At 41.1% G+C, this 24,326-nt stretch overlaps 1 protein-coding gene across 4 annotated transcripts in view; it reads right to left on the bottom strand.

The window, feature by feature from the left end:
• PLCE1 (phospholipase C epsilon 1) overlaps positions 1-24,326 on the bottom strand; it is a 143,237-nt gene that overhangs the window by 39,183 nt on the left and 79,728 nt on the right. For all 4 annotated transcript variants that reach the window (XM_082221997.1, XM_082221996.1, XM_082221995.1 and 1 more), the window contains 9 exons: positions 15,204-15,349; positions 13,539-13,797; positions 11,087-11,301; positions 4,957-5,632; positions 4,509-4,691; positions 1,898-2,015; positions 867-1,029; positions 468-590; positions 238-374 (listed from right to left, as the gene is read on the bottom strand). In XM_082221997.1, the coding sequence (XP_082078123.1) occupies positions 238-374; positions 468-590; positions 867-1,029; positions 1,898-2,015; positions 4,509-4,691; positions 4,957-5,632; positions 11,087-11,301; positions 13,539-13,797; positions 15,204-15,349 (2,020 nt within the window). The remainder of the gene's footprint in view (positions 1-237; positions 375-467; positions 591-866; positions 1,030-1,897; positions 2,016-4,508; positions 4,692-4,956; positions 5,633-11,086; positions 11,302-13,538; positions 13,798-15,203; positions 15,350-24,326) is intronic.

The raw sequence follows: 24,326 nt of genomic DNA, 5'->3' as shown, positions 1-24,326 counted from the left end.
CCATCCAGGGGGTCCTTCACCTTTTTATTTATTCATTATTTGTAGAACATTTTTAAATCTGTGAAGCGCTTTATAAAACTTTAAAATATTTTTCTTTCAACAACTGTTCAGTGAGGCATGCCACTGTCCATATCTTACAGAAATGGAATTGAGAGAGAAGGTGACGTGACCAGCACCAAACACTTAGCTCCCAGGCTCAACTCCAACACACGACCAAGTCAAATTAATTTATCTTACCTAAATCTGGCTGAAGTCCATTTGTGTTCTCATCAATCTTCAGAGAGGTATACAGTGGAACGGAATCAGAACCCAGTCGATTGCAGGGCACGGCGTATATGTCGAAAAGCTCCTTCAGATCCTTGCGGCTTCGAACGCTGTTCATATATGATGCATTTTATTATCAATTCTTGTTAAAACATTGGTTTTTTAAAAAACTCTCAGGTAATAATCAATAAAAGAGATTTTACCTGAAAGACTTGAAGAGCTCCACAAACTCAACAAAGCTCATGTTGCTATCGGAAACCATACAGGTTTGGAAGCCCTTCAGCCCCCCTTTTCCTCTTCCATGCCAGCTGCTGCTGCTCCATGTGCTAAAAAAATAAAGGTATGTAATGGAAACTATCACTGTGTCTGCACACACACACACACACACACAAAACTAAAAAAGCAGTCCATTAGTTTGCCAGCTAAAAGTAAGCCACTTATCGACTGCTAATGGGAAAAACTATAAAGGAATTCCAGAGGCATCTGTAGATTTCAAACACCTCAATCCCAACACTCAACATGGACTAAGGAGTGAACTCAGTATAGGTTTTAGAATTTCAGGACACACAGAAACACACATGTTCAGTGATGCTTTCTCTTACCTGGATTGACCTTTTATTGATGATGACATCACAGGAGAAGACACCGGCCTGACAGGTGACGAGACCCCAGGTGTTACATTAGGTGGCACTGAGGTAATCAGGGATTGTGTTCTTCTGGAAGGCAGAGTGTTGGTAGCAGGAAAAGTAACCAGAAGAGTTGGTTCTAAGAAGAAAAGCAAATTTGTATCATAGCATTTATAATACCCCCTTTCAAAAAAAGAAGGGGAAAAAGAGCCCTGTTAGAGCAGCAAAAATGAAACTCACAAGAAATTAGAAGAAGAGGAGTTTGGATTTGATATCCCGCTTTGTCACTACCCTAAGGAGTCTCAAAGCGGCTAACAATCTCCTTTCCCTCCCTCCCTCACAACAAATACTCTGTGAAGTGAGTGAGGCTGAGAGACTTCAAAGAAGTGTGACTAGCTCAAGGTCACCCAACAGCTGCATGTGGAGGAGCAGAGACGCGAACCCGGTTCACCAGATTACGAGTCTACCGCTCTTAACCACTACACCACACTGGCTGTAGTGGTGTAAAATATAGCTAAATGAATATATTTTACTACAATTATCACCAGATTATGAAAATGTGGCCAAGTTTTCATGTTGCACAAAGCCATTTGTCAGACAGGAAAAACTGAAGGAGAAGGCAACTGATTTTTTAATTTATTTTCTTTGCAACTCCTACGCTTTCACCCAGGGCTGGGTACAGAGGATAGTGATGTTGCTGCCCAGCAGCCAGCAGGACTCCAGACTGAGCTTTCTTTTCTTTTCTTTTTAAAAAAGCAAAATTATAGTCTTCCTAGAAAGATAGCTATACACACACATCAATGCTTTGGACCCGCCCTCCAAATACTGTAGTCTCCTACATTGCCCCCAAAGCTGCTCCTAAACATTGGAAGCAGCTCGAGAAGCACAATCAAGCAATAAATAAGGGATAACTCACTGCTTGGAGATCCCCAAATGATTATTTGAGGTCCTTTGCAAAACACACACACACACACACACACACACACACACACACCGAAAGCACGTACCTGCTTCTTCCTGCTCATCAATATCCTGAGGGTCTGAACCACTTCTACTCCGATTTTCCTTAAAAGGTCTTGCTTTTCGGGTTGCCATTTCATCATCAGTGCCATCTCCACTTTCACCCTTAAAACAGTGACCTTCATAATGAACATCTTTAGAAACACTGCATATTAAAACCAACATCCATTTTGTAAGTTGCAAAGCTGTATGTGGAACATGTATTCAAGCAAGCTATAATCGGTTTGCTGAGACAAAAGGGATGCAGGTAGCACATCAAAGAAAATGATCATTAGGTATTCATTTGAGGTCCAATCAAGGTGTTTCATCCATGGATGAAACCATCCAGAGATCCATGGATGAGAGCCCATGGGGTTTAAAAATGTAACCCTAAGGAGGGAAGGGCAATGATCCAAACTGGAGATGCGATACTTGTGGGATGGGGAGATTAAGCCTTTCCTCTGTGCACTTTGCCAGGGAAATTAGTCCTTCCCAAAGCTGCTGTTTGCCTCTCGGAGCAAAACAGACAGGTACCAATTTGATACCTGTACATTCTTCCTCAGCCTTACAGGGCAAAGTGTAGTTTGGGAGGGCTTCTCCCTAAGGAAGGGGGGGGATGGGGAAAGTTGTTTTTTAAAAGCCTCCCCTCCCTGCAAAAATGCCACAGTCTTGATTCAAAATGAAGGGCTCCATATTTGCTAATGACCATTTTAAAACACAAACAAGCAAACCCACAGGCAATGCCCCTGAAGGAGTGTCTCCACCCCCATCATTCTACCTGGACACTGAGGTCCAGTGCTGAGGGCCTTCTGGTGGTTCCCTCACTGTGAGAAGCCAAGTTACAGGGAACCAGGCAGAGGGCCTTATCGGTGGTGGCACCCGCCCTGCAGAACGCCCTCCCACCAGATGTCAAAGAGAAAAACAACTACCAGACTTTTAGAAGACATCTGCAAGCAGCCCTGTTTAGGGAAGCTTTTAATGTTTGATGGATTACTGTATTTTAGTATTTTGTTGGAAGCCGCCCAGAGTGGCTGGGGAGGCCTGGCCAGATGGTATAAATAACCGGTATAAATATACCGGGCGAGGTATAAATAACTTTATTTATTTATTTATTTATTTATTTATTTATTTATTATACAGAAACGGACCATTTTATGAAGCCCTTCAGCTGGCTGGCTTGGTCCTATGCCATTGTCATAAACCAGCTGAATAGGCTATCAAATTGATAAAGGTACATTTGACTAAATCTTACTCTTTGCCCACAGGTTCAAGCCTTGATTAAGAGTCTTGCAAAAACTTAAGAAACCAAATTTTCTACATATTAGCCATGTTCAGATGTACAGTGGTACCTCGGGTTACATATGCTTCAGGTTAAAGACTCTGCTAACCCAGAAATATTGCTTCAGGTTAAGAACTTTGCTTCAGGATGAGAACAGAAATCGTGCTCCGGTGGTGCGGCGGCAGCAGGAGGCCCCATTAGCTAAAGTGGTGCTTCAGGTTAAGAACAGTTTCAGGTTACGTACGGACCTCCGGAACGAATTAAGTACTTAACCCAAGGTACCACTGTAATGCTAAATAACCGTGGCTTAGTTCTATATGAATGAACCAAGCCTTCTCCTGGGCTTGTATGTTCCTCTGTCCTCCACTGGAGGCATTCAAGGCTGGGAAACCTCTGGCCAGTGGGCCATTTGGGACAAGCCACACTCACCTGCCCTACACGTGACAGCATACAGGTGAGGATGGAGTTTGACCCTATGGTTAACCAGCTGGTTTTTGGGAGTCTTGGAAGCCCTGTGCTAAGCAGGAACCCAGCACTAAGCATGAACGCTCTCTCTTCACCAACAGCCAATGTAAAGGGAGAACAATCCTACTTAGTGCACAAGAGTTTGGGTGCACAAGAGCGCTCCAGCCCCCTGAGTCCAACACTAAGTGGGACCCAGCTGCCCATTGGCTGATGCAAAAGGAGAGCAATCCTGTTTAGTGTGCCAAAGAGCTCCTTGCTGAGGGGCTGATCCTGCATAGCATGGAGTCTGGGTGCACCAGGGCTCCCCGAAGGAACTTCCTGTGTTTGTCCTCCAAGTGTTACTATCTATTAAGAAGACGCTTTTGAACTTAAGATTCTTCCACTGCCTCCTGTTTCAACCTTCCTTTTTGCAACTCCAGTACAGAATGTTCATTGGCAGGTCCGGAAGTTTAACTTGACTTGATTTTGCCTTTCCTGCAAGTGCTTTTCTCATTGAGTTATACTTTCTGGATAGGCAAAAATACTATGTATGCTTCAGATGCATGATACTTCCCTTCTCTTTGCTTTCCATAAGAAAAAGTCTCTACTCAGAAGTAAAAAAGATACCACCCAGAATATTCTATTTCAGTTTAAACATAGGCAAACCTCTGTATTATTATGCAACAAAGAAACCCACTGTTTTGAAGTAAATGATATGCAAACAAGTTGAAATAGAGGGACGGTCCCCTACCCCACTTTCTGTTCTGGAGGTTCTCCTGACTCCCCCCCCCTCTGCAAGCCAATTTGGGGGGCATGTGGGGGGAAGGAAGGGAGAAAGCCCTGGACAATGAAGCTTCAATCATGCCTCCAACAACATTAAATAACAAACGTCCTACCCTCATGAGTACTTTCTTCTTTTTCTTAGCTGTGCTGATTCCTAGTGTGTTGTTTCTCTGCACGCCTGGCTTCTCTACATTTTTGGTCAGGCTTCCTGGGCTTGTATTTCTTGTACTCCAGCGCCTCCCTCCAAACAATTCAACGGCTTGAGCCAACGTTGGGCCTTCATATCGACCGTCCTCCTAATAAAAGTCCTCAGCTTTATTAAAGTGCACAAGATATGGAATTTAAAAAGAAATATAATGGTGTGGTGGTTTTTTTTACCTGCACAGGAGCAGAAGAACATTGAGTAGGCTGGATTAGGGCCCCAAGGGACTAACATGAGTAGTTAATAGAATTATGGAGTGAGGAGTGAGGAGAATGGAAAAGAGATTGCTCTAGGGGTTCAGTGGGCAAATTATGGCATGTGTTCTGCCTGCTAGGGAACAGGGAAAATCAACCGTTTACCTGGTAGAGGCTGACATATTGTTTCCGCAGCCACTGCAATCTCTGATCAGGAAATCTCTTCATCTTTCTGATAGCATTCATTAATTCCATCAATCCATCAAAGAGCATTTTAGCAGTATATTTTGGAGCAACGAAGTGCAACAACTTATTTTCAGTAGTTTGAAGACCGTATAATAGCGTCACACCGTTTTCTTTAAGGGACATGTTGCAAAGTTTGTTCTGAACACACACAGCATGCATATCAATGCCAGAATGCCCCATATACACAGCCTTTGCGGAGAACAAGTCTAAGCAACCCTCCACAAGTCCATTTAATCCAGTATTGCCAAGAAACTGAAACTTCCCAAGGTCAGCCGTGCTACCCAGCATGCTCAGTTTCACTTTAGAATTTGCAGTGCAAGCAGTGGTGGGTTTCACCCACGTCAACGTACTACTGTCAGGCTGAAGCTGAAGGAAGCACCGTGCTGAAATGTGTGTCTCCTGGTCATAATGTATGACTGTTGCGCCTTGCAGCATGAACTGGTGGATGTCAGCTCTGATTGACAGCACATACCAGGGAATAAGTTCTATCCCATGACTAAAAGCTTGCTGCTGCTCTTCAGCTGCCTGGGTAGTCCATTCTTTGAATTGCTCAAATATGTCACTTTCAGAATCTGACAGATCTCCTGTTAGAAACCTGCATAAAAGCAAAGATACAACAAGTCTTTCTTTAGCATATGTGATCACAGAACAAGCCATTTCATCATGAAATTTCTGTGAGCATACAACTGCATTCTTTCTTATTTGTGAATAAAACTAAACCATTCCTAACCTGAATCTCAAGAATGACTTTATTCTGTCAGAAGGAGGAAGGACTGGAGCAAACATGCCACACAGGTGGACAGTATTGGCATAAATGACATAAGTTACCCTTATTTCAGACAAGTGAATATTATATCCATGGAGGCAAAGCAGCTCCAATAACACATTCATGCCCAAGACTATGGAGGTCTCGCTTCCTCTAGCCTGCTTATGCCCTACTGGTCTCCCTCTAAGTTTCCAAAATAGGGCTGGCAAACTCCCAGCCTGTGAGCCCAATTAGTCACAGCAGGGGTCCTAATTTGGCCCCTGAGGCTATTTCCGTCCAGCTACACCCTCTTTACCCACACCTGATGTCCTAGGTTATTGTTCCTTACATTGTTCCTTTCCAAGTAGGGCCTCCTCTATCAGTATTTCCTCAAACTTCGATCTCCAGCTGTTGTTGGACTACAGCAGGACCACTGGTCAGGGATGATGGGAATGGTAGTCCAACAGCAGCTGGAGACCCAAGTTTGAGAAACGGTGCCTAAGTGTTAATGGGGAGCTCCACTGGGGGATTAGCTACGTTAGGGAGTTCCTGGTGGGACTGTTTGTTAATGGTCACTGGCAAGCAGACTTTAAACGGCCAGCTCTCTGCACCCATCAACTGATCAGCACGGAAAGCCAGCTCTTTGAACTCTGCTGGCATTTACAAACATGCTCCAGAGAGGATGGCTCTTCCTGCTAATTAATGCAGGAAACCAGCCCTGTGATCTGAGTTTTCAAGTGGTTTGGACAAAAGGATTTCAGAGGGGATGGCCTTCCTTGCCTATCAGCTGATGGGTACAGAGAGCCAGCCCTGTGAATTCTTTTTTTTGTGGGTGGTTTGTATTCAAATTGCTTACAAAGGGATCTCAGAGGAGAGGGCTCTCTACACCAATCAGAAAGCAATCCTCTCAAAAGTGAGCTCTCGGAGCCAGACTCTTTGAAATTATCACCTGATGTCATGATGGTGGTCTTCCCCCAAGTTGGCCCATGAAGGGCGGGGAAAGGATAAAAAATGAAAGCACAAAAGGTGGGTATGCAAAAGCAAGAGGAGAGAGGTAGCCCCTGTGACAGCTTCCAGAATGGGCAGACTGAAAAGGTTTGACAACGATCTGTACCCAGTTGCTAATCTAGACAATAACTGCATGCACATTACAAATTGTTCAGTGCATTCCTAAACCAAAATTACAGTGTAGCAATATACCAATCTGTAATTCGGTTTTTCAACAATCAAATAAGAACAAAGAATGTAGTCCTATTCTTCTGCTGATATCACTCACTTTATACATCCACACACACAATAATTATCAGCACACTCTCTATATATGTCTAGATGCAAGTCTGTTAAGGAAAAAGAGTGGCTTCACAGAGGTCTAGTCCCTTATCAGCGGCAAGTACAAAAAAATACTGCAAGCTTCTTTGGAATGAAACAGCATAAATTCTTCCAAGTGTTAAAGCTATCCCCCAAAAATGCTATCGTACAAATCAAGTTGCTTGATGAAAAGCTCTGATCAAAAGTGAAAGAATGTGAAATTTAGCTTGAGGGGAAAAACATGACATGGAAAACATTATGTCACTGAAACTCCCCACTGTCATATTAGAGAAGTTTCATTTACCATAAAAGGGTATTACTATCACTAAAGAATGAACTATAGGCAGTTTATAGATAATAGTTCCTTGGCACAATCAATTGTCAGTATATTCTTCAGGAACTTATTGCAAAGGCCAAGATATATGAGTGGTGTCTCTCCCCACCCCCACTGCTCACTATGCAGAAGGCAGCTGTCACTGAATGCTCCTTTCAGATCAGTTCGCACAACCCCATAGCTAAGCAAACTCTTAAGTTACTTGTGTTAACTACCGTATTTACTTGAATCTAATGAATCATCTTTTTTGGCTAAATTACTTTGTGAAAATTAAGGTGCACATTAGATTCGATGGCCCATTTACATTCGCCAGCAAGGTTTCAAGGTTCTGAAAATTGAGGTGTGCATTAGATTCAATGGCGCATTAGACTCAAGTAAATACGTGTGAGATTATCCATTAAAAAAGTACCCCTGTGTTTCATTTGGGCCCTAAGGGGTATAGTATAATCATTAAATATGAATCACATTACTTGAGATAAATAAAAGCTTAAGTTTACTTTAAAACAGCAATATTTACGTAACAGCAAGATATAGTACAGGCCAGACCGATTTAGGCGCATCTAAATGCGATTGCCCACACACAAACATGACGCTGAACCTCAAAGTAGCCCCAAAACATCATAATGACGTCACAAAAAGAGTTGCAATGGGGCAGAATGGGCAGGGTAGAACAGGAGCGTGGGTGGAGCTTACACATGCTCCACCTACATGGGAGACTGGAACATAACCTCTGCGCAAAACAAGGATTGCCTGTATGGGAGCACAGAACGTAACCAAAAACACAATCAGTTTCAAAAACTTCTAAGGATTCTTTAGGACTAGCCTTCCTTTACCCAAGTGATCTCCTAAAGGAGGGGGCGAGAAGCCGCCTCTTATTTCTTATTACTCTTATTACTTGTCAAATAATCAAGCAAACCAGCACTCTCATTGGGTTTTTTTTTTTTAAAAGGTGGTGATTTGAGAGATGAAACTATAAACTAAAAACTTTGCTTCAGCAGTCTGCTTCTGATATTGGTCAGTCAGATACCTTTGGAAAGGTCACAACAAGTCACAAAGGCAACAATCTTCCTTTGGTATTCGGTTGCATATTAGCCCTGCTTTTCTGTTCTACTAACAAATGGAAGATTTATACTCATTCACATATTATATTATAGAGGAAATGTTTAAACTTTAGGATCTGAATTTTAAAAAAGAAATTAAACATTGAAGAAAAGAAATGAAAAGATATGAACTATTAAAATAATGGTATAATGAGGCTTTCTAAATACTTTTCAGATGTCAAAAGGTGAATTGAAAGGCTCGCTCAGCGTCAGATGTTGCTCAACTGCCCAGAAAGAAATATTGCCAGATGATAATAATTCTATTAGAAACTATTTTGTCAGGAAGCAAAGATGACTTCATGCACATATTAAGGAAATAAGGACATTTAGAACATGTTGCTGGTGCTACGTGCAGAAAAAGGCATTTACTGGACGTGTGGTCTTAGTGGTTCAGTAAGTCTTAGGATCAGACTGTTAAGAAAAGTCATGATACATAATTGAACAACTGTGATTCTTTCAGCAATGTGAAGTCTAAGGGCCAAAGTACTCATTACATTGCAGCTCCTGCCTCCTTGGGATGGTGTTTTGCAATGATTTAGGACAGGCATAGGCAAACTCGGCCATCCAGATGTTTTTGAGACTGCAATTCCCATCATCCCTGACCACTGGTCCTGTTACTAGGGATGATGGGAATTGTAGTCTGAAAACACTTGGAGGGCCGAGTTTGCCTATGCCTGATTTAGGAGCAAGTTCATGAGTATACTTAATCCTTCTCCTGTCAGCTGCTCCTGTCCCTAACAATTTTTATTCTCTCCAGTGTTGCAGAACCAAGTTTACCCTGCAAACATGGATCCATATGCCGGGAAGAGATGAATTATCCAGGGGAAAGTATCTAGCATGGAAAGCACTCCCTACTCTTTCAACTTTCTGCTCCAAGTGGGTTTTACAACAGAGAAGGAGCTATGCTACATATAGCTGCAGTATAATGTATAATTTAGACCCAATAGCCTCTATTAAGATAATTAATTGCTATGTTCCATGTAACCAGAACAGATTTACTACCTGAATTTAATGTATACTGGGCAAGAAAGCAAAATTAATTTAATATTTATTTCCTTCTTAGCGAAGATGGCAATATATCCAAACCAAATTATAACACCTTCTCAAAAAGCCTAGACTGAGAAACGGTGACCTTCCCCAGGACCACCCACTGAACTTTACAGATGAGCAAGATTTTGGACCTGGGACTTCTTGTGTGGCCAACTGCAAAATGCTATTCATTATACATCACAGCTGCCGACCTTTAAGAAGTATCCTTCATGAAGAACCACAAACAGATATTATAATTCTTCTTGCGAGTACAGATCTAATAAAATCTTTCAAGCATTGTCCAATAAAGTCTCCACTGCTCTTATATAATTTGCATTTAAGTGCACCGTGTTCTGGACTTTTAAGTGGTTTTCTCACAACACAGAGAGAAATCGGGGATCTGAGGTCAGAGAACATGAGCTTTCATAATTAAAACAACACCTGTGCTGAATGGCTGCACTCTATTGTGAATATTCAAAGAGTTTATTAGTCTGATAAGCTTTCCCCAAGATTATTTATGAGCCTCAGATAACTTGCCCTTAAAAGTAGTGGGATTAGGAACAATAATAAATAACCTTTATTTTGACTGGGTCAGAATGCTGTTCCAACAGGATATAATGTTCTGAGCTAAGATCAACAGAGATGCCATCGTGCTATTCCTGGCATCACTGAACAAGCCCTAGTTGCATCTGTAGCTTTCTAAAAGCTGCATGCACAAGATGAAACAGCTTTGACTAGAAGTAATTACATCATGAGGGAACATAAAATTTAATGAGAAGGATTCTAAGCGTCTGAGTGACATGATTCCAACCATAACTCTGAGAAATATCTGGAACTGGAAGCAGTCCAATATAGCAGATATGTACTTTAAAGCAGCATTCCCCAACCTGGTGCCCATTAGATGGTTTGGACCCTCAGCTTCCATGACTGCCAGAGAGCATGGTCAATAACCAGGAATGAAGAGCTCGAAACATCTAGGGAACACCAGGTCGGGCAAGGCTGCATTAAAATGACTTATTTCCAAAATTAATTATTTTTATATAGCAAGCACATTAAAATAGGAAAACACATATAAAACTGACACGGTGGGGTGGTTTACACATAGTCTTGGGATTACACGCCACACTTGTCCTTCTCTGGACTGGTTGTGAGGAGGAGTTCAGAAGCTTCTGCTTTCATTTAAGATCAACCCCAGTTTACAATGTCATCTCACCTCCAACAAACTGCAGTCACTTTTAACTATGAGATTAGTGGGGGGAAAGTCAACTTCAGATCATAGTTTATGAAGCAATTTTGCAAACACAGTAACATTTAAGAAGTACGGAAAATGCATGGTTAGATGCAAAAAGCCTTTTAATTTATTACAATAGGCAATTTGATTAGACTGTTCCCTTCTAAATATTGTTATTTGAATTTTTAGTGGATGTGTTATATACAGAATACTGTAAATGGTTTTTTGTTTTGTTTAGCAAAACAAAATTAATAAAAAAATGTAAACAACAACAGCAACAAACCCAAACCATAAAGCCTTACTGATAGCGGTTTCTGTCCTTCAAAGAATTTTTTCTGGAATTTCCATTTTCATAGTCGATGAAATTATCTTCTCCATCTTCAGATTCCAAGCTACGATTACAACTCCGAATGGTTTGAAAGATGTAGTTAGCTGTTGATTCTTTTTCTGTATTATGTAAGCCATCTGGACCTATCCGTTGTAAATAGTTGTCTTGCCCATTGTATTCTGCAACAAACTAAAAGACAATCCATGCAAATCAACAATGTTTCGGTAAACATAATTACTTCAGATGGGCATTTCAATCCAAAAGATAACAGCAACATCATCTTTTATGTGGGAGGTGATTCTGTAGTGCCCTGCCAGCTGGAATCCTGTTAGATCTACTTACATACAATAGAAGTCTACACATGCCTGCTGACCAGCAAGTCTCATTGAGTTGCATAGGGTTTGCTCTCAGGAAAACGGATATAGGATTGCAACCTTAATTACTCCCACGTTTTAAGACAGATGCTGGCTCTATGTGACCAAAGCGCTGTTTGCATAGCACACATAGTAGGAACTCTGAATTCCTCGGTCTCGGTCTCTGTCTCTCTCTCAAGAATTTTGCCCTGGAATGACTGAATTTATTGCCTCCAATTCTATGCACATATTTGCTGGCACAATACCCAACTGATTGTTTTACAAGACAGTGACACTGAATATCTCATACCATAATTTTATATATATTTTAGGCAGTAGTTATGAACACACGAATTTGGAAGTAAGTTTAATTAACCAAAACAAGGGCTCGTTCCAATTACATGCCCAAGGCCCACATCATTTCCAAATTAACGTTACGATAACAAGCGTCTACCTTGATATTTAAGATAAAAGCTGAGGCTTTTAGAGTATTTCATTTAAGCCGCAAGCTGCACATTATTTCATAGGTACATATTGCATGCCATTTATGACCAAAATCAGCCTGCATGCTTACAGTGTCAAACATTAATTTTGCTTTATGTTAACAATGAAATTACTGTGTAATATGTGAATCTGAAGATGTAAAACCAGAATATTTAACAGAGGCAATATTGGAAATTAATTTACAACATTCTTATTGATTCAAAATCCCCAGACAAGATCCAAAGAATGATAGACTTAGTTCCATGAGCCTTAGGGAGCTTTGTCCTTTGTCTCTCCCCACTCCCATCCCAGGTGCCAGCTTTTCAAAGAATAAGAGTAACAACAACAACAGGTCACAAGCCTCTTGAAGACCTTTTGGATCATAGTCTAGATTTCCAACACTGAACACATACATACTACTGTTAGATAACAAGATTATGATTAACAGTAGTAATCTTATTAATTAATTGTAATTTGGCATTGGGAATTTACAAACTTTGCGAAGGAAAAAGGCAGCAAACAGCACTATAAAGTGGGGATCTATAATTCTCTCATCAACTAATCCAGAATAGTCCAATTCAGCTGCTAGACAAGAGAAAGCTATTGGAAGACTTTTCTATACTCAGATGATGATTCGTGTTGTGCTTTTACGTTATACATCCATTTACTTTAGAAAAGGGACAGAAGGCTCTGTCACAGAACCATAGAACTGTAGACCTGGAAGGTCCAATTTCACTTTCTGGTTTTTCCAATCCTTGGTAAAGGTAAAGGGACCCCTGACCATTAGGTCCAGTCGTGACCGACTCTGGAGTTGCGGCGCTCATCTCACTTTACTGGTCGAGGGAGCCGGCATAAAGCTTCTGGGTCATGTGGCCAGCATGACTAAGCCGCTTCTGGCAAACCAGAGCAGCGCACGGAAATGCCGTTTACCTTCCTGTGGAAGGGTACCTATTTATCTACTTGCACTTTGACGTGCTTTTGAACTGCTAGGTGGGCAGGAGCAGGGAACGAGCAACGGGAGCTCACCCTGTCACGGGGATTTGAACCGCCAATCTTCTGATCGACAAGTCCTAGGCTCTGTGTTTTAACCCACAGCACCACCCGCGTCCCTTTTTCCAATCATAAATTCTCCATATTTCTGCATCAGTTTGCATTTTTTAATGAAATTCTGATGATTTAATGAAAAATCACCAGAATTTTAATGTTCATTTCTCGTAATGCATGCAGTTTTGCCTAATACACAAATTTTGAAAGATTTTTTTCCTATACATTCTTTTCACCAGTATATGCATCTTTGTGCACTTTCCCCTAATATATAAATTTCTCCAGACTTCTTTTGGTTAGAGAACTGCATTGCAAAATTAAGAGGAGTGTGGATTTTGAAAAAATAGCTATGTTTCCCCCTGGTCTGCATATAGTTTCAGGAAGTGCAAATTAGATAAGGCACTAAAATTAAAACCTATCCAAAAACCACCCCTATCTTTCCTGTAGGATTGCATGGATGCATGTACATTTTCATATGTGGACAATTATTAATAAAAGCAGGAATTATTGCTGGTCTTTTAGCAATTAATGCTCTCATTAGTTTACCTCCAGTGTTTCATCCTGAGAGTTATACTGAGGACAAAGTCTGATGAGGCTTGCAGTCCCATCCAAAACTTCACAGAGTTCTTTTAAAAATACACCACAGAAAGGAACGACTTTACAGCCTGGGATATTCAGAGCTCTGTTGACAACTTTTCTATATTCGGATGATGATTCGTGTTGTGCCATTGCATCTTTCAAACTTCTCATTGTTTCAATATCAGACTGGTCCATGAATTGCCACATTTTTAAAACTTTTCTTGACCTATTTGAGAAAAAAGCAAGCAAATCATATTCTGAAGTTTATTAATTCAAATCAGACTGCTGCATGCTAAAAAGCTTTTGTTCATAGTTCATTTACACTGTTGCTGTTTTTTTGAAAAATGAAACTCACATCTACTTATGTTACTTATGTATGCAAAAATGGATAAAAAAGCAGGGTTCCTTTAAAATTCCTAACTGGGACAATTTGTATAAAAAAGCTACACACCTCTTGTAACCACAGGATTTGAGATTATCAAATGCTAAGCAATGTAGTTAATAATAAAAAGTATCACTGATTTTGTGTGATGGTCTTTTAAATTGTCAGTGAGACAAGCTGCTTTGAAAGCAGAGGAGTGGCTTGCCTGTTGGCTGCAAGAACTGCGGCTGTACTGAAAAATCCAAATAAAGCCTTGGTTACTTGCACAGTTTCTTTACACACACACACACACACACACACACACACACAGGCAGAGGCCTTTTTTGCTATAGCTTAACAATTTATTCATAAGAATATAATAAGAGCTTGTTTGATCAGGCCAAAGGTCTGGGTAGGCAAACTAAGGTCCGGGGGCCGGATCCGGCCCAATCACCTTCTAAATCCGGCCAGCGGACAGTCCGGGAATCAGCGTATTTTTACATGAGTAGAATGTGCCCTTTTATTTAAAATGCATCTCTGGGTTATTTGTGGGGCACAGGAATTCGTTCATTCCCCCCCCCAAAATATAGTCCAGCCCCCCACAAGGTCTGAGGGACAGTGCACTGGCCCTCTGCTGAAAAAGTTTGCTGACCCCTGGCTAATCTAGCCTAGCCCCTGTTCTCACAGTGGCCACCGTGTATTAAGACCTGCACCAGCAGTTGGCATTTCCAGGATGCTAGGGAAGAGACTTATCATTACCTTTAATTCTTGCTTTGTATTTATGCACTTTTGATTTTCAATAACATCAATAAAATGCTAATGAAAAATGGAGTAAGAAGGGTTTTAAACATTTTTGAGTTGGGTAAGAAACAATTCCCATCAAAAGTTTTGTGGTCTTCCTTTTAATCTCTAGAATGCCTTTTTCTGTTATCTATGCTCTTAGAAAGCTGGTGTTTTTATTTTATTTTAAAGTTTCCATGTTTATTGTTTAGAAAGATAAATGATGTGGTCTCTGGAGAATTGTGAGAAAAGACCTGTCTTTCACCAATTTTAACCTCCGTCATCCATCTTAGTGAATTTTCCCAAAACAGCCTGTCATAAACTCCCTGGACAAGATAAACGAAGCAACTTAGCAACAGAACACTATTTAGCAGTGTGACTGATGGCGTGTAGTCCACTGTTTATTTTTTTAAAAGGACAGCTGCAAGTAACAGAAGCTGTAGTTTAATCTATGATGAGTCTCCATCATTTGAAGAATGAGCTGCAAGTACCTTAGGCCTGCCAAGAACTCCATGACAGCATTGTAGTTGCCCATGTTCCAGCAGCATTTTGCCACATGTACCACATAGGAGAAGACTTCTCGCTTTTCCTCCATAGACCCAGCAGTCAGAATCAGCCATGTCACCCAAGAGCTCACCTTTAAAAAAATAAAAATAATACAATACAAAAAAAAACAAATCACTCATATTTGTATCCTATTCTTTATAACCTATTAAATAACCTATTAAATAAGTTATCTCAGTTTTCAAGCAACTGACTTGAAAGGGCTGCATGACTAAGCAAACTTACTTGGAAGTACCTCTCAAATCAATAGGACTTTCTTTAGAGTAAACATGGGCAGGATGAAACTGAACTCCTGCAAACGTAAATCACTTTAAGTCCACATCAGGCAGAGCCAACGGTATCCTCCAGATATTGCACATGATTTGGTGCTTCTAAATAGTGAAGTGAAGGGCAGATCTTCCCTGAGATCTTGCAGGGCCTCGCAATCTCACATGGTCCTGTGGCATCTTTGAGAAGGGAGTGTGGCATCAGACGCCTTAAAATGCCAGGTCACCTGCCAGTACAGCCTCCTTCTCCAATGGCCAGATTTCCCACCCCTCCCTCCTTTTATACTACAGTGGTACCCCAGAAGTTGAATGGAATCTGTTCCGGAAGTCCATTCGACTTCCAAAACGTTCGGAAACCAAAGCGCAGCTTCTGATTGGCTGCAGGAAGCTCCTGCAGCCAATCGGAAGCCAAGGAAGCCACGTCGGACATTCAGGTTCCAAAGAACGTTCACAAACCGGAACACTCACTTCCGGGTTTGCGGCATTCGGGAGGCAAAATGTTTGAGTCACAAGGCGTTCGGGGTCCAAGGTACGATTGTAGAGTCAGGAAAAATTTTTAATTTCCATCACAGTTGGCCCTGGGGTTAAGAGGCTTTTGCCTTTTTCTCAGTCGGTAGCATTTATTTAACCTATTTACCTGTCACAAATTAGGCAGGGATGGCACTGGGTTTTTGAGAGGATGCACCAGCTCCTGGCCTGAGCTCAGGTGGCCAGGCATGGTGCCACTCACCTCTGGTTGACAGTGGGTTTCCACCTGCATTGGAAACCTCTGCTGCGCTGGGTCCATTATGCTCATTAACTCCCACAGAATTCCCCAGTGGGTGTGCTAGAATGGTGTATTGAACTTCATATCAGAAGTCTTATTGGGCAAACAGATCTTGGCTCCAATGCCATACCAAGCTCACTTACTGCACTACAGCCAATAAATATGTGGTCTGTTCCAACCCACACTCATGTCCAATCGATTGTGCACCCTCATTTTGGCCCGGGCGAGGAGTGTGTAATATGCCTACCACACAAACAAACTCTAGCTCCCATTAACCTTGATGACTGGCCATACTGGCTGGGGCTGATGAGAAGTGGAAGCCAACAGCATCTAAAAGGCACATTGACCAACCCTGGTCTACATGGTTTGGGGGTTGGAAAACCCCAGTAGCACAGCTCAGCATTCATCAAAAAATATTTTATAATGGGATCTTCTCCATAACACTGTCCTGAGGATGCAATAACTGTAAAGAAAAATTAACAAACCCCCTTGTTTTTGAGCAACATTCTTTTCAAAAGGAAATTTAAAATCATGTCACTTGTAAAAATGTATAATGATGCTCCTCCATCTATAGCTTTTTGATATACATAGTACTTCACTAAAAATAAAAAAATAAAAAATCTTGTTCAATATCAAAAAATAATTTAGAATAAATAGATTTTGACTACAGGTTGAGTTCTCAGAGCTATACTAATATTAACATGCAAAAAAACCCCAGCTTCAGTTTGATCTAAAATCCCATTTTCCCACTGTGACTGTACTTGCAATTCTCATATTTCATTAGGCTCAGTGAGAACAATCATCTTCATATATAGATTTGTGTGTGTTCAAACCCTGATCACATATAGATGGCTACTATTTATCACTCAGAAAACGTTCCATTTACTTTCCCACAACTTTTATTAAAGAAAAAAAAAGTAAGTAAGTAAAAGCTATATTTCACATGGAAATCTAATTCAAACCAACTGGACTATTTTACAACTAAATTCCCTAGGGTTTGTTTTTCCCCCATTGTGTAAACACTTATCAACATGAGATAAAAATGTGATATTTTTTTCCTACATTTAGTTTCCTTCTTGAGTCCTGAAGGATTTGTAATTTATGTTTGCAGAGATATCTTCAGTGATGAGAGCTTCACATAACAGATAAAAACGCATTTCCCTTCAAAGACAGAAAACCATTTCATCTTCTACTGACAGCTAAATTTAAAGACACAAACCAACCTTGTAAAGTCAACCACAAGAATGTGTTGCACTAATTTAAAATTATCTACAAAAAAACGGATGGATTATACAGTATATTATTTTACGGTAATTTAGATAACATCTCCTGACCATCTGATTGTTGACTGATAGAACAACAAATCAAATACTGTACAGCAAAGTCCAAGAGAGAGGCAATTTTATCTGCTTTTACTCAGAGCTTCAATTTAATCCAGCATAGGCAACCCCACAACTTTAATTATTTCTTTAAAATAATATAATTTTTCGGGGGGGGGGGGAGGTGCAAAGAGGCCAACAATAAAAGCAATCCACAGTTCAATCAAACCCTACTTCAAAATATCACCATAAAAATCAATGGCACAGTGACAATTACAAAGCAGCTATCAGAATTCTTAAAAGGGTTCACATTTTCCAGTAGCAATGAGTTACAAGGATAACTGCATAAAAACAGCAGTACAGTGGCAATGGAACTCACTGAATAATAAAATGATAAATGGGAGGGGATGCAAAAAATGTTGGATATGCCATGATGCGGATAATTGTTTTTCCACATGTGATGGAGGTGCAGGAAGTCTAAAGCCCCCCAGATCTCTATTCTTCGAGTCCCTGAGTTGTACCAATCTTTGCATCAAGAAATAAGCTTCCTCACTTCCTATCCTGGCTGATGCAAGCCAGCTAGGGTTTGGAGGCCGTGACTGTCCTACTGCTCCACCTTTCTGCTTCCTAGGTAAAGATTGCTCTGCCCAGTACTATGGCCATCTTATCAATGCCAATGCTGAACTATACTTTAAGCACTGATAAAATACTATTGCACCGTTATATTTTATAATACCGTATATTTATGTAAATGAGCCAGCACTTCCTTGGTTTTTAAATCGGTGGAACAAAACGAGCGCAACATATACACAGCAGAGCCTTGAGTAGAGCATAATGAGACAGTTCACATGTAGCACAAAGTCAAGCAGTGGGTGAGCAAGGAGGAGAAAATGTGCAAGTTTCCAGAAAAAAGATCATGTTGCAGTGTCCCTCCTCTGCTCCTGCTGCTGTCATGCTAGCCAGGGGAAAGCCAAGGTTAGGCTTAGCATTATGTATGCACTCAAACTTGTGGTTGTGTCCTTCAGGCAAATGGTTTGGAGGTGAAGGTTAGGCAATAATATTTGAGTATAGGGGTGTTGCTAGCATGCTCTTATTTTTATTTTTGAGGATATGTATCTGGCCCTTAATCTTAACATACAAAGGAAAATGCTAATGGCTAATAAACAATTTCCCTTATGCTAGTCCATTAAATGCTTTGGGAAAATCCAAAAACATGTGTATCTTATTCACCGTTTCAGCTGTGCACAACACTGCTGAGGATGTAAGCTGCAAAGTTCTCTTTGTCTCAAACAGAGAAACATTTCAGAACAAAAAAAGGGACACTTGCAAGGCTAGCGAATCACCCAATTAACTACTATGCTTTCAGAATCTCAAGTAAATAAATCACACATAGGCTGCTATCCTATGCTCATTTTCAGAGGAGCAAGCTCCATTGGACACAGTAAGATTTACTTTTGTGCAGACTGGCATAGGACTGTGCTGTTATGCATATGCCCTATGAATAACCCACAAAGGAAAAACAAGACAAGCAAACTGGTTGATAAGTGAATCAGGAAATTAATAGACCTTTCAGACTGTTTACTTATTATATTACACTTGTTGCAAGTGAACAAAGTAAGATGGATAACTGCATAACCTAGAACTAGATCACATTTACCCCTAGCAGAAAGAATACATAGCTCCAGTTGGAATTATTCATAGAGCCTCCTTTAAACTCTACACTAAGCACAGCATAGCTTTGGCCAGTTGTCCTGGTAATGTAAACAGAAGGTTGGAAAGCCTCAAGCACAAAAGAGAATATGGAACTATAAAAAGGGTTTCAGATTTCTTTAGAAGTGCTACTGCTTAACTATTTAACCTGTAAACAGCTTGGCAATACAAATGTTTCATACTTTCACATCTAAAGCAGTAGGCAATATTCAGAGGTGCATTTGGAGGAGCATCTCCATTAGACAAAAATAAAATAAAAAGAATGAATTGTAAGACTACAGAATCTCCCCCTCAAAACATTTTAAGTACTTGTGATTATTATGAAAGAGCTTGGGTTGTAGCCAACAGTGTCCCTCAGGTGAACAGAAAGACTTATTTCAGTGGAACAAGGAGAAAAAACCATTTCAACTCTCCCCTCTAATCCAGAACTAACATGCTCATGAGAGAAGCACTGTCACATTTTTCCTCATATGAGAGGAAAAAATGCACAACCCTAACTGGAACTACAGTGAACCCTCGAGTTACGTACCACCCTGGATACATAACTTTTGGGTTGCAAACGCAGCAAACCCGTAAGTGTATACTTCCAGGTTTCGCCACGCACACATGTGCAGAAGCGCTCTATTGCACCGCGCACGTGCACAGAAGTGGCGCCTCCAGTTACGGACTTTGCAGGTTAAGTACAGACCCCCGGAACGAATTTAATTTGTATCCAGCGGATCCACTGTATTCACAGAGCCCCCTTTAAACTTTTCACTAAGCACAACACAGCTTTCACCAATGGTTCTAGGTTACTCTGTCTTTCCACTAAATGTGCTCTACAAGGTGGGGGGCACCAGAGCCATTGCCATGCCTGCCTCCCTCTGTGGCTGCCTCCATGCCAGTCTGTGCAGCAGAGTTGGGGCAGGCAGCATTCTCTGTTTTGCCTGAAGCTGCAAAATGTCCTGGGCTGGCCCTAATGGGCAAGTTAGATTTTGTCACCCTATAAAGGCACTGCGAGGCAAGTAAGGCCAAGACAGAGTTATCTGCCCTTGACCACTTTGCTCTGGAGAAGCTTGACCATTGCTCTGGATATCACCTTGTTCAAATACACTTAATAATTTACAAAGACTCAACAAAAGAATATAGTTGTAACCAGTGCTGAGGACACCGAGTGACAAGCCAACAACAGCAGGCCATACAGTGTTTGTAGAACAGCTGCTGAGAACAGTTCCCTCCTTACACCTTTGGTCAATAACATGCTACAACATGGGGGGTGAAAATAATAAGCTGGACAGACTTGAACAAGCATAACAACAACTGCATGCACATTAGTAAAGCCAAGCTTTTACAGAGCAATGGCAAACGTGCAGTCAAACCCCAAGCTTAAGCTGTAACAGCTTTTATAAAGTCACATTAAGCCCAATGATGTTATCTAGTGGATCAAAGTGTTACATCTTTTAATTTATATCTTAGGCAGGAAACTTGCTTTGAAGGATTACAGTGAAATAACTTGAGTGCTCTAAAATTATGCATTTGTTTCTAATTAATTATGAATATCATTATGAGCATATTGGAACAAGTAATTGTTTTTTCAATTACTAGACAGAATTTTAAAGCTGCTGTTTGTGAAGTGAGTAGACACATCAGTAAAAGAAAACTTTTTTTTAATCTGAGAAAAGATCTGGCACAAGCAGGAGGAAAAATTCTTTACAGAGCCATGAAGACAGAGAAATATAGCTGTAAACTGTGGATGAGATTAGGGATCCGCAGAGACTAGTACAGCAAAAAGTACATATATTTCTAAACCTTACAATGTAAACAGATAAATATAAAACTGGACTGGAATGCAAACAAAGCCTTTGAAAAGTGAAGCAACATGTCCTAGACAAAAACAACAACAACACCTATTACAAGTAGAAATAAATGTGGTTCAAGAGAGAAAACCTGAGGATCCCTTATGCTAATCTTTTGGGCTAGGGCAATAATTATTGGTAGTACAGATTTTCCCCTCTTCTCCCTCTGCATTGTCCCCAAATCTGCTCTGGAGGACTGGGAGAAACTGCAGATCAAATCTAGGAGACACACAGGAGAAATCTTTGCACTGATGGAACATTTACTTCAGTGCTACAATGAATACAAACCATGGCATTCTGTCAACTGATTCACTTACTTATATACACCTTTTCTACCTATAATACAAAAGCAAATTTCAAAAGTGAAGATGCTGTAATGAACCACATTCCAGGGGAGTGGCGGGGCAGGGCGAGGAGAGACTTGCACCTATTCCAAACCCCATTCAGCTCTGTCATGGGACCTAGGTCTTAATCTTCAAAACTCAGGCCCAAACATAAATATTTTATAAACAATATATAAATAAAGTCATTGTATCTCTGGTTCAAATATATTATTCTATATCAGCTGGGTAGGGAATAATATGCTCTGACCAATTTGAATGTGAACAAGACGTCAATAGGACATAGCCTGTTCCTCTTCTGAGATAATCACATAAAAATATCTCTACTTAAGCAAAAATTAGCACATAAGGTACGTAGCTTAGCTAAAGGCTGCTATATGAGCTGTACCTTGGTTCCTAGTAAACATTTTCATCAGCTGTTTCTTTAACATTCCTGAATAAGATCAGATCACATATTCATGCTTTTATTGTCACTCAGTCTACAGAGATGAACAGTGGATATGATTCTGTAAGTAAAACACATCTGGCTGAATGCAGTGGAGCCAGGAAAGAAAAGCCATTTCAAAGAAAGAACTAAAAACACTAGAAGGACGGTTTGATACTTAAAACCAAAGACCTAGATTTGCTCTTGTAATCCCAAAGGTTAAATCCCAGTTGTATACACTAGGGGTAGACAATATGATTCCCCTACAGGTGTTCCTGAACTACAACTCCCATGCTGGCTGGAGATCTGATGAGAGTTGGAGTCCAACAGCACCTGGTTCAATCATTTACACCGGGGGTAGTTAGACTGTTGCTGAAGACATTGCCCCCCTTCCAAAGCCTAAGTAGGTCAGTTCCCAGGTACATCTGTGTATTTGTAAAGCTGGTCCCCTGCTCTCTGCATGATTTTGGCCATAGGTCAGAGATGGGACCTCAAGCCTAGAGCCCAAGCACAGCTTGCCAGTCTTCCCCATCTAACCCTCTGAAGTCTCCCCAGGCCACCTCCCTCACTAGTCCTGCTTTGCCCCCCCCTTTTTTCCCCTAGCTGGAACATGTCCTTGAGATGGGTTAGTACAGCCAAAAACTGGCCTAAGGCAAAATGTCCAGTAGTTGCCCTGTCCCTTTTGCTTCTGGCCCTGCCCACCACGGGCAAGTGGCCCTCAAATGGTTGTCTAGAAGACAATGCGGCCTTCGGGCCAAAAAAGGTTACCCTAATGACACATCTCATGCTGAAACAGAGGTAATGCTTCTACATATAAAATTATATAGGACATTCCTGGGTATATGAACACTACAAAAGCTATGGGCGGAGGGGGGGGATAGTGAAAGTCAACACAGCACTCGGGTGTAAAAAGATTCTCCGCTCCTGTCATTGGTGAACCATGAACACAGCCATCTATTGCTTGGGAATATCCTGCACCATTGCTTTTAGTCCTAGCCTGAATATTCCCTAATGGATTTGACTATTCCTTATTACAGCTCTCCTGCAGTTTCCTCATACAACCCTAGGTAATGCTTTCATGCTGTTGCTACATATTGTGAGTTTGATACAATGCTGTAGTGAATGAAGATTATTTTGCCAAGATTATCTAGGACACGTATCCAGTACAAACACTAACTAGGAATATTACAACATTTTGATACATGGATTTTTGTCAGAGCTGTAATTGTCCCTGTACTAGATTAAGATTGACTGGCTAATTTGCTCGGGAGGAAAGGAATATCCTAACAAAGAACCTTGGCCATTTTAATATGATTATACACCACTTTAAATGTACTGTTCCAAAGAAGGACTGGAAACAGTTTGATACTTGTACAAACATAATCTTTTCAAAAGGTTTCTGCAAAGCCAGCTAGGCATTCTAAAAATCCTGAACTAGCAGAGAGAAATATTTATTTACATTCCACCCACTGCTGAAGCACAATGATAGTTTTAAGACATCTCTATTTTCTTTTAAAAGACTAAAGTGGCAATGCTATACCAGTCTACTCAGAAGTAAGTCCCATTGAGCTGACTGGGTCTAATTCCCAGTTAAGGGGGTACAGAACTGCAACCTATGGAACATACCCAGATGGAAAGCAACAAAGATTGGGGGGTGGGAGGGGGTGGAGGCCAAGCACCAAGAGAAATGGCTGAAGGAGTTGTGTGTGCTTAGCCTGGGGAAGAGATGATTAAGAGGTGATATGAAAGCCACCTTCAAATATCTGAAAAGGAATTACCATATTTTTCGCTCTAAAAAAGTAAGGGGGAATGTGTGTGCATCTTATGGAGCGAATCTAGGCAGGAGGCGCTGCTCAGCGCTCCCTTTAAAGAGCCGCGTGGAGCATGGGGGCTTTTCCCCAAGGAGGGAAAAGGACTGCCCTTCTCCCTCCTAGGGGAAAAGTCCCCAAGAGCCACACACACGCTCCGCAAGCTTTTTAAAGGGTGCGCGGCTCTTGGGAGAGCCTTCCTCCCACTGCCTGGGAGAGGCTGCACACGGCTAGGCCAGAAGCCGGGACAGCAAGCGGGATCCCGCAGCCTCTCCCGGGAAGGGGGAGCCTTCATCCTGCTGCCTGGGAGAGGCTGTACGTGGCTATCCCATAAGCCAGAACAGCAAGAGGCTATCCCAGAAGTTCCCTCTTGCTGTTCTGGCTTCTGGGATTCAGAATATTTTTTTTCTTGTTTCCCTCCTCCCAAAATTAGGTACGTCTTATGGTCTAGTGCGTCTTATGGAGCGAAAAATACGGTACATAGCTGGTGGTCCAAATTTGTTTTCTACTGTTTCAAAGAATAGGAACCAAACCAACATGTTCAAATTACAAGAAAAAGAAAGGTTTTTCTTTAATTCTTA

This window comes from Podarcis vaucheri, assembly GCF_965113315.1.
Source record: "Podarcis vaucheri genome assembly, chromosome: 5".
In the NCBI taxonomy this organism is placed as follows: domain Eukaryota; kingdom Metazoa; phylum Chordata; class Lepidosauria; order Squamata; family Lacertidae; genus Podarcis; species Podarcis vaucheri.
Note: the sequence above shows the minus strand (reverse complement) of the source record. Positions and strands in the feature narration are given on the sequence as shown.